This window comes from Dendropsophus ebraccatus, chromosome 15 (genome assembly GCF_027789765.1).
Source record: "Dendropsophus ebraccatus isolate aDenEbr1 chromosome 15, aDenEbr1.pat, whole genome shotgun sequence".
NCBI lineage: Eukaryota > Metazoa > Chordata > Amphibia > Anura > Hylidae > Dendropsophus > Dendropsophus ebraccatus.
In genome coordinates, this window is record NC_091468.1 from 74,428,521 (window position 1) to 74,446,020 (window position 17,500).

Genomic DNA, 17,500 nt, shown 5'->3' on the forward strand with positions numbered 1-17,500 from the left:
ACCGATACTATACACACACACACACCGATACTATACACACACACACACACACATATTCATAGTATGTATACACCTGATTTATATACACACACACACATATACATTCATACTATGTATACACCTGATTTATATACACACACACATACACACACCGATACTATACACACACACACACATACACATACTATGTATACACCTGATTTATATACACACACACATTATATACACACACACACACACATTATATACACACACACACATTATATACACACACACACATTATATACACACACACACATTATATACACACACACACATTATATACACACACACACACACATTATATACACACACACACATTATATACACACACACACATTATATACACACACACACACATTATATACACACACACATTATATACACACACACACATTATATACACACACACACATTATATACACACACACACATTATATACACACACACACACACATTATATACACACACACACATTATATACACACACACACATTATATACACACACACACACATTATATACACACACACACACACACACACATTATATACACACACACACATTATATACACACACACATTATATACACACACACACATTATATACACACACACACATTATATACACACACACACATTATATACACACACATACACACATTCATACTATGTATACACCTGATTTATATACACACACACACACATTATATACACACGCACACATTATATACACACACACACACACACACATTATATACACACACACACATTATATACACACACACACACACACATTATATACACACACACACATTATATACACACACACACATTATATACACACACACACATTATATACACACACACATTATATACACACACACACATTATATACACACACACACACACACACACAGGGGGGGCCCGATGATCCCTTTCTGGTTTCAGGTGACAACTAGAAGATTTTTATTTCCCGTTTCTACAATATGCAAATTCAATTGTTTTAGAATATTCCTCATAAATGGACGGAACGGTCCCGGCGGAGGAGGAGGAAGATTTCCTAATGATTACAGTATCCTGTATATAGAGTTACCTGGAAATGAAAGATGCCAGCGTACCCCGCCCCAAAGGACTGATCAGGCGGGACCACCCTGTGCAGAACCTTCTCATTGAGTGTAAGAGAAGCGATGGCGGCCAGGAGCCAGCAGTCACCTGGAGGGGAAGCAGGGTACAAAGGGTTAATAAATCACTAAGGAACTAGATCTTTAGGATCATATATAATAAAATCCACCTAAACTTGAACCTAAATAAGATTCTTATGTCCTCTAGGGTTTCTTTCAACTGAGATTCAAGGAAGAATTGATGACTGGGAGCAGGGCCGCCGATAGGGCAGTACAAGTGGTACTGCCGTATGGGGCCCGGACCCTAAGAGACATGGGGGGGGGGCCCGCCAGCCGCCGCCCCCGTCCGCTACGCTAGGGGGGCCCGCATGGCCCCCCTTGCCACCTGTTTTTGAGCATCCCGAGAAGCTGCAGCCGCGCAGCTTCTCGGGATGCACTGATCGCTTTGATGTTCCGCCCGCACAGTGAGCACAGTGAGCGGGCGGAACATTAAAGTAAGCAGAATACAGGAGCAGGACCTGTCAGCGTCCTGCTCCTACATTCCCTCCCATAGGCCCCCGGCACTTCATACCAGCAGCCTATGGGAGGCCGGGAGGTGACCTCTCCAACAGGCGTGATCACGCCTGCCGGAAGTCCCGTCCCTGCGGCTCGCAAGATGGAGCCCGAAGAGGAGGAAGAGCTGCTGCCTGCACAGCGCGGATTAGGGGAGTAGGATGTTTGTTTTTTTTAGGGGCACCTCTGGGGGCATTATTAGTGTATGGGGGCACCTCTGGGGGCATTATTAGTATATGGGGGCACCTCTGGGGGCATTATTACTATATGGGGGCACCTCTGGGGGCATTATTAGTATATGGGGGCACCTCTGGGGGCATTATTAGTGTATGGGGGCACCTCTGCGGGCATTATTAGTTCATGGGGGTACCTCTGGGGGCATTATTAGCTCATTGGGGTACCTCTGGGGGCATTATTAGTTCATGGGGGCACCTCTAGGGGCATTATTAGCTCAGGGGGCACAGCAGGGAATCCTACATACAGGGGGCACAGCAGGGGATCCTACATACAGGGGGCACAGCAGGGGATCCTACATACAGGGGGCACAGCGGGGGATCCTACATACAGGGGGCACAGCGGGGGATCCTACATACAGGGGGCACAGCGGGGGATCCTACATACAGGGGGCACAGCAGGGGATCCTACATACAGGGGGCACAGCGGGGGATCCTACATACAGGGGGCACAGCAGGGAATCCTACATACAGGGGGCACAGCAGGGGATCCTATATACAGGGGGCACAGCGGGGGATCCTACATACAGGGGGCACAGCAGGGGATCCTACATGCGGAGGGGAACAGCAGGGGATCCTACATACAGGGGGCACAGCAGGGGATCCTACATACAGGGGGCACAGCGGGGGATCCTACATACAGGGGGCACAGCAGGGGATCCTACACACAGGGGGCACAGCAGGGGATCCTACATACAGGGGGCACAGCAGGGGATCCTACATACAGGGGGCACAGCAGGGGATCCTACATACAGGGGGCACAGCAGGGGATCCTACATACAGGGGGCACAGCAGGGGATCCTACATACAGGGGGCACAGCAGGGGATCCTACATACAGGGGGGCACAGCAGGGGATCCTACATACAGGGGGCACAGCAGGGGATCCTACATACAGGGGGCACAGCAGGGGATCCTACATACAGGGGGCACAGCGGGGGATCCTACATACAGGGGGCACAGCAGGGGATCCTACATACAGGGGGCACAGCAGGGGATCCTACATACAGGGGGCACAGCAGGGGATCCTACATACAGGGGGCACAGCGGGGGATCCTACATACAGGGGGCACAGCAGGGGATCCTACATACAGGGGCCACAGCAGGGGATCCTACATACAGGGGGCACAGCAGGGGATCCTACATACAGGGGGCACAGCGGGGGATCCTACATACAGGGGGCACAGCAGGGGATCCTACATACAGGGGGCACAGCGGGGGATCCTACATACAGGGGGCATCCCACACAGTGCAGTTACTATGGGAGCCGACAGGAGGGAGAAAGGAAAGGAAGTTGCTAGAAATGTGCGGAGCCTAAATTGTTTGTCTCGCAGGTTCTGAAGAGATGAAACGTATCTGGAAGGAATCATCCTGGAGGTCTGGGCCGGATGGAGAGGAAAAGGGAAAGTGACGCCTCAGATCAAAGAAGACGTCACCTGTGAGTCACTGTATGACGGTTTTCTTATTTTGTAGAACATTATTTAGTAGGGGCGCCCCGAGGTGACAGCTACTACATTATCTGTACTCAGAGATATCACTGTGTTATCTGTGCTGTTACATAGGACTGCAGGTGACTACTACATTATCTGTACTCAGAGATATCACTGTGTTATCTGTGCTGTTACATAGGACTGCAGGTGACTACTACATTATCTGTACTCAGAGATATCGCTGTGTTATCTGTGGTGTTACATAGGACTGCAGGTGACATCTACATTATCTGTACTTAGAGATATCGCTGTGTTATCTGTGGTGTTACATAGGACTGCAGGTGACTACTACATTATCTGTACTCAGAGATATCACTGTGTTATCTGTGGTGTTACATAGGACTGCAGGTGACATCTACATTATCTGTACTCAGAGATATCACTGTGTTATCTGTGCTGTTACATAGGACTGCAGGTGACTACTACATTATCTGTACTCAGAGATATCACTGTGTTATCTGTGGTGTTACATAGGACTGCAGGTGACAGCTACTACATTATCTGTACTCAGAGGGATATCACTGTGTTATCTGTGGTGTTACATAGGACTGCAGGTGACTACTACATTATCTGTACTCAGAGATATCACTGTGTTATCTGTGCTGTTACATAGGACTGCAGGTGACATCTACTACATTATCTGTACTGAGATATCACTGTGTTATCTGTGGTGTTACATAGGACTGCAGGTGACATCTACTACATGATCTGTACTCAGAGATATCACTGTTATCTGTGGAGTTACATAGGACTGCAGGTGACATCTACATTATCTGTGCTCAGAGATATCACTGTTATCTGTGGAGTTACATAGGACTGCAGGTGACATCTACATTATCTGTACTCAGAGATATCACTGTGTTATCTGTGGTGTTACATAGGACTGCAGGTGACTACTACATTATCTGTACTCAGAGATATCACTGTGTTATCTGTGCTGTTACATAGGACTGCAGGTGACTACTACATTATCTGTACTCAGAGATATCACTGTGTTATCTGTGCTGTTACATAGGACTGCAGGTGACTACTACATTATCTGTACTCAGAGATATCACTGTGTTATCTGTGCTGTTACATAGGACTGCAGGTGACTACTACATTATCTGTACTCAGAGGGATATCACTGTTATCTGTGGTGTTACATAGGACTGCAGGTGACTACTACATTATCTGTACTCAGAGATATCACTGTGTTATCTGTGCTGTTACATAGGACTGCAGGTGACTACTACATTATCTGTACTCAGAGATATCCCTGTGTTATCTGTGCTGTTACATAGGACTGCAGGTGACTACTACATTATCTGTACTCAGAGATATCACTGTGTTATCTGTGGTGTTACATAGGGCTGCAGGTGACATCTACTACATAATCTGTACTCAGAGATATCACTGTTATCTGTGCTGTTACATAGGACTGCAGGACACATCTACTACATTATATGTACTCAGAGATATCACTGTGTTATTTGTGGTGTTACATAGGACTGCAGGTGACTACTACATTATCTGTACTCAGAGATATCACTGTGTTATCTGTGCTGTTACATAGGACTGCAGGTGACTACTACATTATCTGTACTCAGAGGGATATCACTGTTATCTGTGCTGTTACATAGGACTGCAGGGGACAGCTACTACATTATCTGTACTCAGAGATATCACTGTGTTATATGTGGTGTTACATAGGACTGCAGGTGACTACTACATTATCTGTACTCAGAGATATCACTGTGTTACATAGGACTGCAGGTGACTACTACATTATCTGTACTCAGAGATATCACTGTGTTATCTGTGGTGTTACATAGGACTGCAGGTGACAGCTACTACATTATCTGTACTCAGAGATATCACTGTTATCTGTGCTGTTACATAGGACTGCAGGTGACTACTACATTATCGGTACTCAGAGATATCACTGTGTTATCTGTGCTGTTACATAGGACTGCAGGTGACTACTACATTATCTGTACTCAGAGATATCACTGTTATCTGTGCTGTTACATAGGACTGCAGGTGACTACTACATTATCTGTACTCAGAGATATCACTGTGTTATCTGTGCTGTTACATAGGACTGCAGGTGACTACTACATTATCTGTACTCAGAGATATCACTGTGTTATCTGTGCTGTTACATAGGACTGCAGGTGACTACTACATTATCTGTACTCAGAGATATCACTGTGTTATCTGTGGTGTTACATAGGACTGCAGGTGACTACTACATTATCTGTACTCAGAGATACCACTGTGTTATCTGTGCTGTTACATAGGACTGCAGGACACATCTACTACATTATCTGTACTCAGAGATATCACTGTGTTATCTGTGCTGTTACATAGGACTGCAGGTGACTACTACATTATCTGTACTCAGAGGGATATCACTGTTATCTGTGCTGTTACATAGGACTGCAGGTGACAGCTACTACATTATCTGTACTCAGAGATATCACTGTGTTATGTGTGGTGTTACATAGGACTGCAGGTGACTACTACATTATCTGTACTCAGAGATATCACTGTGTTACATAGGACTGCAGGTGACTACTACTACATTATCTGTACTCAGAGATATCACTGTGTTATCTGTGGTGTTACATAGGACTGCAGGTGACAGCTACTACATCATCTGTACTCAGAGATATCGCTGTGTTATCTGTGCTGTTACATAGGACTGCAGGTGACTACTACATTATCTGTCCTCAGAGATATCACTGTGTTATCTGTGGTGTTACATAGGACTGCAGGTGACTACTACATTATCTGTACTCAGAGATATCACTGTGTTATCTGTGGTGTTACATAGGACTGCAGGTGACTACTACATTATCTGTACTCAGAGATATCACTGTGTTATCTGTGCTGTTACATAGGACTGCAGGTGACATCTACATTATCTGTACTCAGAGATATCACTGTGTTATCTGTGGTGTTACATAGGACTGCAGGTGACTACTACATTATCTGTACTCAGAGATATCACTGTGTTATCTGTGCTGTTACATAGGACTGCAGGTGACTACTACATTATCTGTACTCAGAGATATCACTGTGTTATCTGTGGTGTTACATAGGACTGCAGGTGACTACTACATTATCTGTACTCAGAGATATCACTGTGTTATCTGTGCTGTTACATAGGACTGCAGGTGACTACTACATTATCTGTACTCAGAGGGATATCACTGTTATCTGTGCTGTTACATAGGACTGCAGGTGACAGCTACTACATTATCTGTACTCAGAGATATCACTGTGTTATATGTGGTGTTACATAGGACTGCAGGTGACTACTACATTATCTGTACTCAGAGATATCACTGTGTTACATAGGACTGCAGGTGACTACTACATTATCTGTACTCTGAGATATCACTGTGTTATCTGTGCTGTTACATAGGACTGCAGGTGACTACTACATTATCTGTACTCAGAGGGATATCACTGTGTTATCTGTGGTGTTACATAGGACTGCAGGTGACAGCTACTACATCATCTGTACTCAGAGATATCGCTGTGTTATCTGTGCTGTTACATAGGACTGCAGGTGACTACTACATTATCTGTACTCTGAGATATCACTGTGTTATCTGTGCTGTTACATAGGACTGCAGGTGACTACTACATTATCTGTACTCTGAGATATCACTGCGTTATCTGTGGTGTTACATAGGACTGCAGGTGACAGCTACTACATCATCTGTACTCAGAGATATCACTGTGTTATCTGTGCTGTTACATAGGACTGCAGGTGACTACTACATTATCTGTACTCAGAGATATCACTGTGTTACATAGGACTGCAGGTGACTACTACATTATCTGTACTCAGAGATATCACTGTGTTATCTGTGGTGTTACATAGGACTGCAGGTGACAGCTACTACATCATCTGTACTCAGAGATATCGCTGTGTTATCTGTGCTGTTACATAGGACTGCAGGTGACTACTACATTATCTGTACTCTGAGATATCACTGTGTTATCTGTGCTGTTACATAGGACTGCAGGTGACTACTACATTATCTGTACTCTGAGATATCACTGCGTTATCTGTGGTGTTACATAGGACTGCAGGTGACAGCTACTACATCATCTGTACTCAGAGATATCACTGTGTTATCTGTGCTGTTACATAGGACTGCAGGTGACTACTACATTATCTGTACTCAGAGATACCACTGTGTTATCTGTGCTGTTACATAGGACTGCAGGACACATCTACTACATTATCTGTACTCAGAGATATCACTGTGTTATCTGTGCTGTTACATAGGACTGCAGGTGACTACTACATTATCTGTACTCAGAGGGATATCACTGTTATCTGTGCTGTTACATAGGACTGCAGGTGACAGCTACTACATTATCTGTACTCAGAGATATCACTGTGTTATATGTGGTGTTACATAGGACTGCAGGTGACTACTACATTATCTGTACTCAGAGATATCACTGTGTTACATAGGACTGCAGGTGACTACTACATTATCTGTACTCAGAGATATCACTGTGTTATCTGTGGTGTTACATAGGACTGCAGGTGACAGCTACTACATCATCTGTACTCAGAGATATCGCTGTGTTATCTGTGCTGTTACATAGGACTGCAGGTGACTACTACATTATCTGTACTCAGAGATATCACTGTGTTATCTGTGGTGTTACATAGGACTGCAGGTGACTACTACATTATCTGTACTCAGAGATATCACTGTGTTATCTGTGCTGTTACATAGGACTGCAGGTGACATCTACATTATCTGTACTCAGAGATATCACTGTGTTATCTGTGGTGTTACATAGGACTGCAGGTGACTACTACATTATCTGTACTCAGAGATATCACTGTGTTATCTGTGCTGTTACATAGGACTGCAGGTGACTACTACATTATCTGTACTCAGAGATATCACTGTTATCTGTGCTGTTACATAGGACTGCAGGTGACTACTACATTATCTGTACTCAGAGATATCACTGTGTTATCTGTGCTGTTACATAGGACTGCAGGTGACTACTACATTATCTGTACTCAGAGATGTCACTGTTATCTGTGCTGTTACATAGGACTGCAGGTTACTACTACATTATCTGTACTCAGAGATATCACTGTGTTATCTGTGCTGTTACATAGGACTGCAGGTGACTACTACATTATCTGTACTCAGAGGGATATCACTGTTATCTGTGCTGTTACATAGGACTGCAGGTGACAGCTACTACATTATCTGTACTCAGAGATATCACTGTGTTATCTGTGGTGTTACATAGGACTGCAGTTGACAGCTACTACATTATCTGTACTCAGAGATATCACTGTGTTATCTGTGCTGTTACATAGGACTGCAGGTGACTACTACATTATCTGTACTCAGAGATATCACTGTGTTATCTGTGCTGTTACATAGGACTGCAGGTGACATCTACTACATTATCTGTACTCAGAGATATCACTGTGTTATCTGTGCTGTTACATAGGACTGCAGGTGACTACTACATTATCTGTACTCAGAGGGATATCACTGTTATCTGTGGTGTTACATAGGACTGCAGGTGACATCTACTACATTATCTGTACTCAGAGATATCACTGTTATCTGTGGTGTTACATAGGACTGCAGGTGACTACTACATTATCTGTACTCAGAGGGATATCACTGTGTTATCTGTGGTGTTACATAGGACTGCAGGTGACTACTACATTATCTGTACTCAGAGATATCCCTGTGTTATCTGTGCTGTTACATAGGACTGCAGGTGACTACTACATTATCTGTACTCAGAGGGATATCACTGTTATCTGTGGTGTTACATAGGACTGCAGGTGACTACTACATTATCTGTACTCAGAGGGATATCACTGTGTTATCTGTGGTGTTACATAGGACTGCAGGTGACTACTACATTATCTGTACTCAGAGATATCACTGTGTTATCTGTGCTGTTACATAGGACTGCAGGTGACTACTACATTATCTGTACTCAGAGATATCACTGTTATCTGTGCTGTTACATAGGACTGCAGGTGACTACTACATTATCTGTACTCAGAGATATCACTGTGTTATCTGTGCTGTTACATAGGACTGCAGGTGACTACTACATTATCTGTACTCAGAGATATCACTGTTATCTGTGCTGTTACATAGGACTGCAGGTGACTACTACATTATCTGTACTCAGAGATATCACTGTGTTATCTGTGCTGTTACATAGGACTGCAGGTGACTACTACATTATCTGTACTCAGAGGGATATCACTGTTATCTGTGCTGTTACATAGGACTGCAGGTGACAGCTACTACATTATCTGTACTCAGAGATATCACTGTGTTATCTGTGGTGTTACATAGGACTGCAGTTGACAGCTACTACATTATCTGTACTCAGAGATATCACTGTGTTATCTGTGCTGTTACATAGGACTGCAGGTGACTACTACATTATCTGTACTCAGAGATATCACTGTGTTATCTGTGCTGTTACATAGGACTGCAGGTGACATCTACTACATTATCTGTACTCAGAGATATCACTGTGTTATCTGTGCTGTTACATAGGACTGCAGGTGACTACTACATTATCTGTACTCAGAGGGATATCACTGTTATCTGTGGTGTTACATAGGACTGCAGGTGACATCTACTACATTATCTGTACTCAGAGATATCACTGTTATCTGTGGTGTTACATAGGACTGCAGGTGACTACTACATTATCTGTACTCAGAGGGATATCACTGTGTTATCTGTGGTGTTACATAGGACTGCAGGTGACTACTACATTATCTGTACTCAGAGATATCCCTGTGTTATCTGTGCTGTTACATAGGACTGCAGGTGACTACTACATTATCTGTACTCAGAGGGATATCACTGTTATCTGTGGTGTTACATAGGACTGCAGGTGACTACTACATTATCTGTACTCAGAGGGATATCACTGTGTTATCTGTGGTGTTACATAGGACTGCAGGTGACTACTACATTATCTGTACTCAGAGATATCACTGTGTTATCTGTGCTGTTACATAGGACTGCAGGTGACATCTACTACATTATCTGTACTGAGAGGGATATCACTGTTATCTGTGCTGTTACATAGGACTGCAGGTGACATCTACTACATTATCTGTACTCAGAGATATCCCTGTGTTATCTGTGGTGTTACATAGGACTGCAGGTGATATCAGGTGACTTCTCCAGGTTGCAGAAGTTCAAACTTCATCGTGCCCTGCTGACAGTTTATTATGGGAGTTGTAGTTTTGCAGCATGTGGCTCTTCAGGTTGCAGCACTACAACCCCCATCATATCCAACTGCCAGTTCATGATGAGAGTTGTAGTTTTTCAGCTGTAGAGTCAAAGATTGGAATACAATGATTAGACAATGACACAGTACAGTCCATTATCTATAGGGGGCAGTAGTGCAGTACATGAGGTGGAGGCAGTGACAGGGCATTATCTATAGGGGGCAGTAGTGCAGTACATGAGGTGGAGGCAGTGACAGGGCATTATCTATAGGGGGCAGTAGTGCAGTACATGAGGTGGAGGCAGTGACAGGGCATTATCTATAGGGGGCAGTAGTGCAGTACATGAGGTGGAGGCAGTGACAGGGCATTATCTATAGGGGGCAGTAGTGCAGTACATGAGGTGGAGGCAGTGACAGTCCATTATCTATAGGGGGCAGTAGTGCAGTACATGAGGTGGAGGCAGTGACAGTCCATTATCTATAGGGGGCAGTAGTGCAGTACATGAGGTGGAGGCAGTGACAGGGCATTATCTATAGGGGGCAGTAGTGCAGTACATGAGGTGGAGGCAGTGACAGGGCATTATCTATAGGGGCAGTAGTGCAGCACATGAGGTGGAGGCAGTGACAGGGCATTATCTATAGGGGGCAGTAGTGCAGTACATGAGGTGGAGGCAGTGACAGTCCATTATCTATAGGGGGCAGTAGTGCAGCACATGAGGGGGAGGCAGTGACAGTCCATTATCTATAGGGGGCAGTAGTGCAGTACATGAGGTGGAGGCAGTGACAGGGCATTATCTATAGGGGGCAGTAGTGCAGTACATGAGGTGGAGGCAGTGACAGGGCATTATCTATAGGGGGCAGTAGTGCAGTACATGAGGTGGAGGCAGTGACAGGGCATTATCTATAGGGGGCAGTAGTGCAGTACATGAGGTGGAGGCAGTGACAGGGCATTATCTATAGGGGGCAGTAGTGCAGCACATGAGGTGGAGGCAGTGACAGGGCATTATCTATAGGGGGCAGTAGTGCAGTACATGAGGTGGAGGCAGTGACAGGGCATTATCTATAGGGGGCAGTAGTGCAGTACATGAGGTGGAGGCAGTGACAGGGCATTATCTATAGGGGGCAGTAGTGCAGTACATGAGGTGGAGGCAGTGACAGGGCATTATCTATAGGGGGCACTAGTGCAGTACATGAGGTGGAGGCAGTGACAGGGCATTATCTATAGGGGGCAGTAGTGCAGTACATGAGGTGGAGGCAGTGACAGTCCATTATCTATAGGGGGCAGTAGTGCAGTACATGAGGGGGAGGCAGTGACAGGGCATTATCTATAGGGGGCAGTAGTGCAGCACATGAGGGGGAGGCAGTGACAGGGCATTATCTATAGGGGGCAGTAGTGCAGTACATGAGGTGGAGGCAGTGACAGGGCATTATCTATAGGGGGCAGTAGTGCAGTACATGAGGTGAAGGCAGTGACAGGGCATTATCTATAGGGGGCAGTAGTGCAGTACATGAGGTGGAGGCAGTGACAGGGCATTAGAACATGGTGGCACATTAGAGTAATTGGATATAACGTTAGATAGGACTTTGCCTGATCGGGGTGAGATGGGGGCCCCAAGCTAACATTGTGCACCAGGGCCCATCAGCCTTTAGCTACGCCCCTGAGTATAAGTAAGAATGGAGGTGCCATGGAACACATTGGCCACTGATGAAGGGGTGCAAAGACCCCGAAACGCGTCTGGAAGTCACCCCAATATTTGTCTACACCCCACAACAACAAATCTGACTGCACCTCTGTATCCACTTTACAACTGTACAAGAACAAGGCTGGTGACGTTATCACACTTACCGTGGGCAGAGCGGGACGCCGGTGACCCCGGAGGACACGCTGATCCTACAGGGGTGAGAGGTGCACCTGCACCAAACCACTTGCATGTGTCTAAGTTCTCCCTCTATGACAACCAGAGAGACTGAGTATACACCTTGTACTATAGACAGATGGCCAGGAGGGGGCGCTATTTGGCTGGCTGTATATACATACATATACCCTATATAAGGGGGAACACCGCATATATTATTTTAGGCAAACTGAATTTTGCTGCATCAGTATAACCCTCATCTGTCCACTATCACTGACAGCCATTGCTGCATGCTGAGAGGATGATGGGAGTAACTCTCCAGATCTCAGTCTAAAGACCAGATCACCCATCAAATGACCTTATATGACCTCCGTCTGCTTGAAGTATCATGTTATAAGGACTCTGACCTTCTTATTTTACCGCTTTGTATTTTATTTCTTTAATATTTGTCTTGATTGTATTGCAGCACCAGGGCCCTGTGGCCGATGGATTTTATAGGTTTCGGATTCCAACCCCCTATTAGCGCTTAATGCTCAGAGGACAGATACATTTTCTTTTATTCGAGGTTTAGATAAAGGTCTGACGTCTAGTTCCATCAAAGTACAGATTGCTGCTATCTCAGCTCATCTGAACTCTAGAACTCTATTTTTTAATATGTTATTACTTACGGAAAGTTAGACAAATTTCTAATGTACATTAATTATGGGAAATGCACATATAGGGCTATTTCCCTTAATTTAGTAGATCAGGGAGACTTCAGATTCTCTAAAAAGAGATGACGTCACGAACCGGGGTGTAATTACAATGGAGTGTCCAGCAGGGGGCGCACTATATATATATAGAAGTCAATGAGTACCATTGACTTCTATATATAGTGCGCCCCTGCTGGACACTTCATTGGAATTACAATGGATGTATATGTAATGTAGTATACAGTGTTTTTGATTGAATACATTTATGGAATACTTTGGGGAGTGTCCTTGCTCCCCAAAGTATTCCATAAATGTAATTAATCAGTACATAACAGTAAGCACGCTGCCACCGAACGCCCGCCGCTACTGAACGCCCGCCGAACCGCCGCTCTGGACTACACTCAACTACTGTAGCTGGGTTCTATTGCCGCTGCTGCCGCCACTGATGGGCGCAGGGGGAGCCGCTCATCACTCTGCAGCTCTCATCCCCCTCCTCCGGCCAAACTGTACTCTATGTGATCGCTGAATCCCCGCAGGCGCCGCTCTCCGATCACACGTGCCGGCTCCTGGTGCTTCCTGGTGTCCCCGGCCGGCATGTGTGATCGGACAGCGGCACCGTACAGTTTGGCTGGAGGAGGGGGGAGCGGAGGGGGATGAGAGCTGCAGAGTGATGAGCGGCTCCCCTGCGCCCATCAGCGGCGGCGGCAGTGGTGATAGAACCCAGCTACTACTCTCTCTCTGATGAGAGTAGTAGTTGAGTGTAGTCCAGAGCGGCGGTTCGGCGGACGTTCGGTAGCGGCGGGCGTTCGGTGGCGGCGTGCTTACTGTTCTGTACTGATTGATTACATTTATGGAATACTTTGGGGAGCAAGGACACTCCCCAAAGTATTCCATTAAAGTATTCAATCAAAAACACTGTATACTGTATTACATGTACATACACATCCATTGTAATTTCAATGGAGTGTCCAGCAGGGGCGCACTATATATAGAAGTCAATGGTACTCATTGACTTCTATATATAGTGCGCCCCTGCAGGCGATCCATTGTAATTACACCCCCGGTTCGTGACGTCATCTCTTTTTAAAGAACGTGAAGTCTCTCTGATCTACTAAATTAAGGGAAATAGCCCTATATGTGCATTTCCCATAATTAATGTACATTAGAAATTTGTCTAACTTTCCGTAAGTAATAACATATTAAAAAATAGTTTTGGCCGGACTTCTCCTTTAAAGCTTTGTCAAGGCCATAACAAGATTAAGGCCTAGACTGGTTAGGCACGTGGACACCTGGGACTTGTCCTTTGTCGTCTATGTCTTCCTCCCTTTGAATCTTTAGAGGAGGTAGACTTAAGTTTTTGACTTTTATTGGCCATTACATCTGCCAAAGGATTGGGGGAGCTTCAGGCTCTTGGTTCTGTTCCTCTTTAGGTTATCTTTTCCGAGGATAAGGTTATTCTTAGATTTCTACCCGGGTTTCTGCCTAAAGTGGCATCGTATCAACCAGCCAGTGATACTTCCAGTAATCTCTCCTTCTGATCCAAGAAGAAATCAATCTTTCCTTACTGGATGTTTCTAGAACTATCAGGATCTATTTGAAGAGTGGATCCTCTCCATAAGGAAGAGAATCTTTAATATTCTTCTCTGGGAAGAATAAAGGGAAAAGGCCTCCAAAGCAGCCATCTTTGTGAGGCCACTGCTTTGTGTTATACTGCCGCCCCCTGAATTTACGAAGGCCCATTCTACCAGAGCCATTGCCTCTAGTTGGGCAGAACGGTCCTCCGGCCACTGGAAAGCATTTGCCAGGCTGCTACCTGCTCTTCCTTATCTATCATTTTATCCTAATTACCATTGATGATAAAATCCTTACCAAATGGCGCTTTAGTTTTCTGCTTTTTATACTATTACTGCCACTACTAGGGGTTTTATCTTATTGCCATCCAGCCACTCTACATACAGATCCGGCATATTCCTCAGCCCAGCAGGCCCAACCTATGTCAGTGGAGAGTCAGGGGGCCACTATACACCTCTTCCTGATGGCCGGAGCTGCCATCTTGGCCATCTTCAGTATAAGGTGTATGGGCATAGTTACGACTCCATCTCCTACCAGTTTAGGAGGTTAAAGACTACCAGGGATTTCCCTATACATAACACAGCCATGGATGGGTCTCCTGAGCCCCCACAGGACAAGCAGGCCGACACAGCGCTAGGTTCTAGCTCTCTCTCTCTCTATATATATATATATATGTATACAGTGGTGTGTGATGTGGTATGTGGTAACGTGTGACGCCACTGCCTTGGTGGTTGGTCGGAGTATAGCTCAGCCAGATAGGTGATGCCAGTGCCGGTTGGGCACACAGGTATGGAGGCACATCTGCTTTTATTTTAGAGTGGCCGGCTATACCCTTTCTCCTGTAGACGGTGACCTGCCGGGCTGTCAGGGGTCCCTTGGGTACTTATCACAGTTGTCCAGAGTGGAGTTGTGACCCACCCGGACTATCGGTACCACCACCCACAGAAAGGGGAGATGACCCCAGGATGTGGTATCTGCTGTGTAGGTGCTTGAGCAATAATCACTGAGTCCCGTTACCATAAATTGATCTTCTTTACTGTATGTAAATACTTTGTACAATAGCTGATAGCGGACTGTAGACTTGACAAGACAGGAGCGGTACTGAGGACCTTCAGAGTAGAAGAGCTGTGAGTAGTAGAGAGGAGTTTGTACTGAGAGTCCAGAACAGTGGAGAGGAGTTTGTGTTTCAAGTTCAGAGTAGTGGAGAGGAGTTTGTGCTGAGAGTCCCAAGCCAGGGTAGAAGTGTGTTCTGCCAGAACTTTAGAAGAAGAAGTACTAGAATACTGAAGACTTAAAAGTAGACTTGCACTTGTGCCCATGTTTTGACCTTTGTTGTCGTGTACCACCTATTGCCCACCAGTGTTGGGTGACCCGTCCTATGAGGGTGACACAAGCCCCAGACCTTGTTACCTGAGTTGAGCAAGGTGGCCCATTTACCTGGTTACACCTGCGCTGTGAGATAGAGTACGTAGGCTTCTAGTGACTTTGCTCTATCCGGATCAGTTCCTCTTGTTTCAGGATACTGTCCTGCACCTTTAGACTTGTTCACGGTGTGGGTTGGGGTTTCTCTGACTTGTTCTCTTCCTTGAGTAGCTTAACACTGCATAGGGTGTAGAAGTGCTGTATTGGGGGTGACCTGATCTCTGTGCACAGCGACATCCTCCCTTCTCCAGGTGGCCAGTTTGTCTTCTATGCAACTGAGCGCTGGCTTGCCTGCAGTGGGAGAACGTCACCATGTAGGAGCTCCAGGGCTGCCCTCCTTCTTCTGCACATGACTGATGCACTGCCGGTAGTATGAAGGGGGATGCACTTTCGGGATGCCAGGGTATTGGGGGTGACCTGATCTCTGTGCACGGTCATGTGGTCCCTCCGCAGGAGAGGGAGGAGCTCTGGGTTACCGGAAATGCCCGGCAGGGAGCCCCTCTCCGGCTGTCACCCACCAGTTTAGAGCTCCTGTAACCTGTCTCCGAACACCTCCACAATAGTAGTTTAGGCCACAGTTCTCCCCGCTGGTTTTGTTCGGTGTTATTCTGTATATATCTCTATATAATTTACATTCTCCATTTCCAATCTATAAGCCGCCATGTTATATATATGGACAGTACTGTAGTGTAAAACATACCAAGGTCTCCCTGACAGACGTCTGTTCTCGATGCGTCCCCTAAAATAAACTCCGGGTCTTTAACAATTTCCTGTAAAGAGAAAAAAAAAAAAATTCATATCCAATGGCAGGAAGGCAATGACAGGGCAAGGTTATTGATTAGTGATTGGCCTTATCAGTGAGCCATGGATTAGTCAGGTGACCCCTCATGGACGCACATCACCCGTTTAGGCTTTTCAGACGGACAATATTTTGAGCCAATTAACAGTTGTAAGAACCACATCCTAAAAGACATCCCTCAAACAAAAAAGACAGTGTGTGAACAGAGCCCTAGACTGGGGGGTTTCAAAGATGCCGTCAGTCAAAGAACAAGAGTTTCCTCCTTTGTCGGTCGTCTGGCCCTTTTACACGGTTTGGCTCAGTAGAGAGCAGGATTGTAGTATATACCTATATACCCCTCTGTATACATCTATACCCTTCTGTATACCTCTATACCCCTCTATATACCTCTATACCCCTCTATATACCTCTAAACCCCCCTGTATACTTCTATACCCCTCTGTATACCTCTATACCCCTCTA

The 17,500-nt window shown here is 45.5% G+C and overlaps 1 protein-coding gene across 1 annotated transcript in view; it reads right to left on the minus strand.

Moving 5' to 3' along the window:
* The window catches only part of CAPN9 (calpain 9), a 135,656-nt gene that overhangs the window by 85,786 nt on the left and 32,370 nt on the right, over positions 1-17,500 (minus strand). Inside the window, exons 2-3 of the mRNA XM_069955061.1 lie at positions 16,940-17,009; positions 1,134-1,252 (exon numbers count right to left, since the gene is read on the minus strand). Of these exons, the coding sequence (XP_069811162.1) occupies positions 1,134-1,252; positions 16,940-17,009 (189 nt within the window). The remainder of the gene's footprint in view (positions 1-1,133; positions 1,253-16,939; positions 17,010-17,500) is intronic.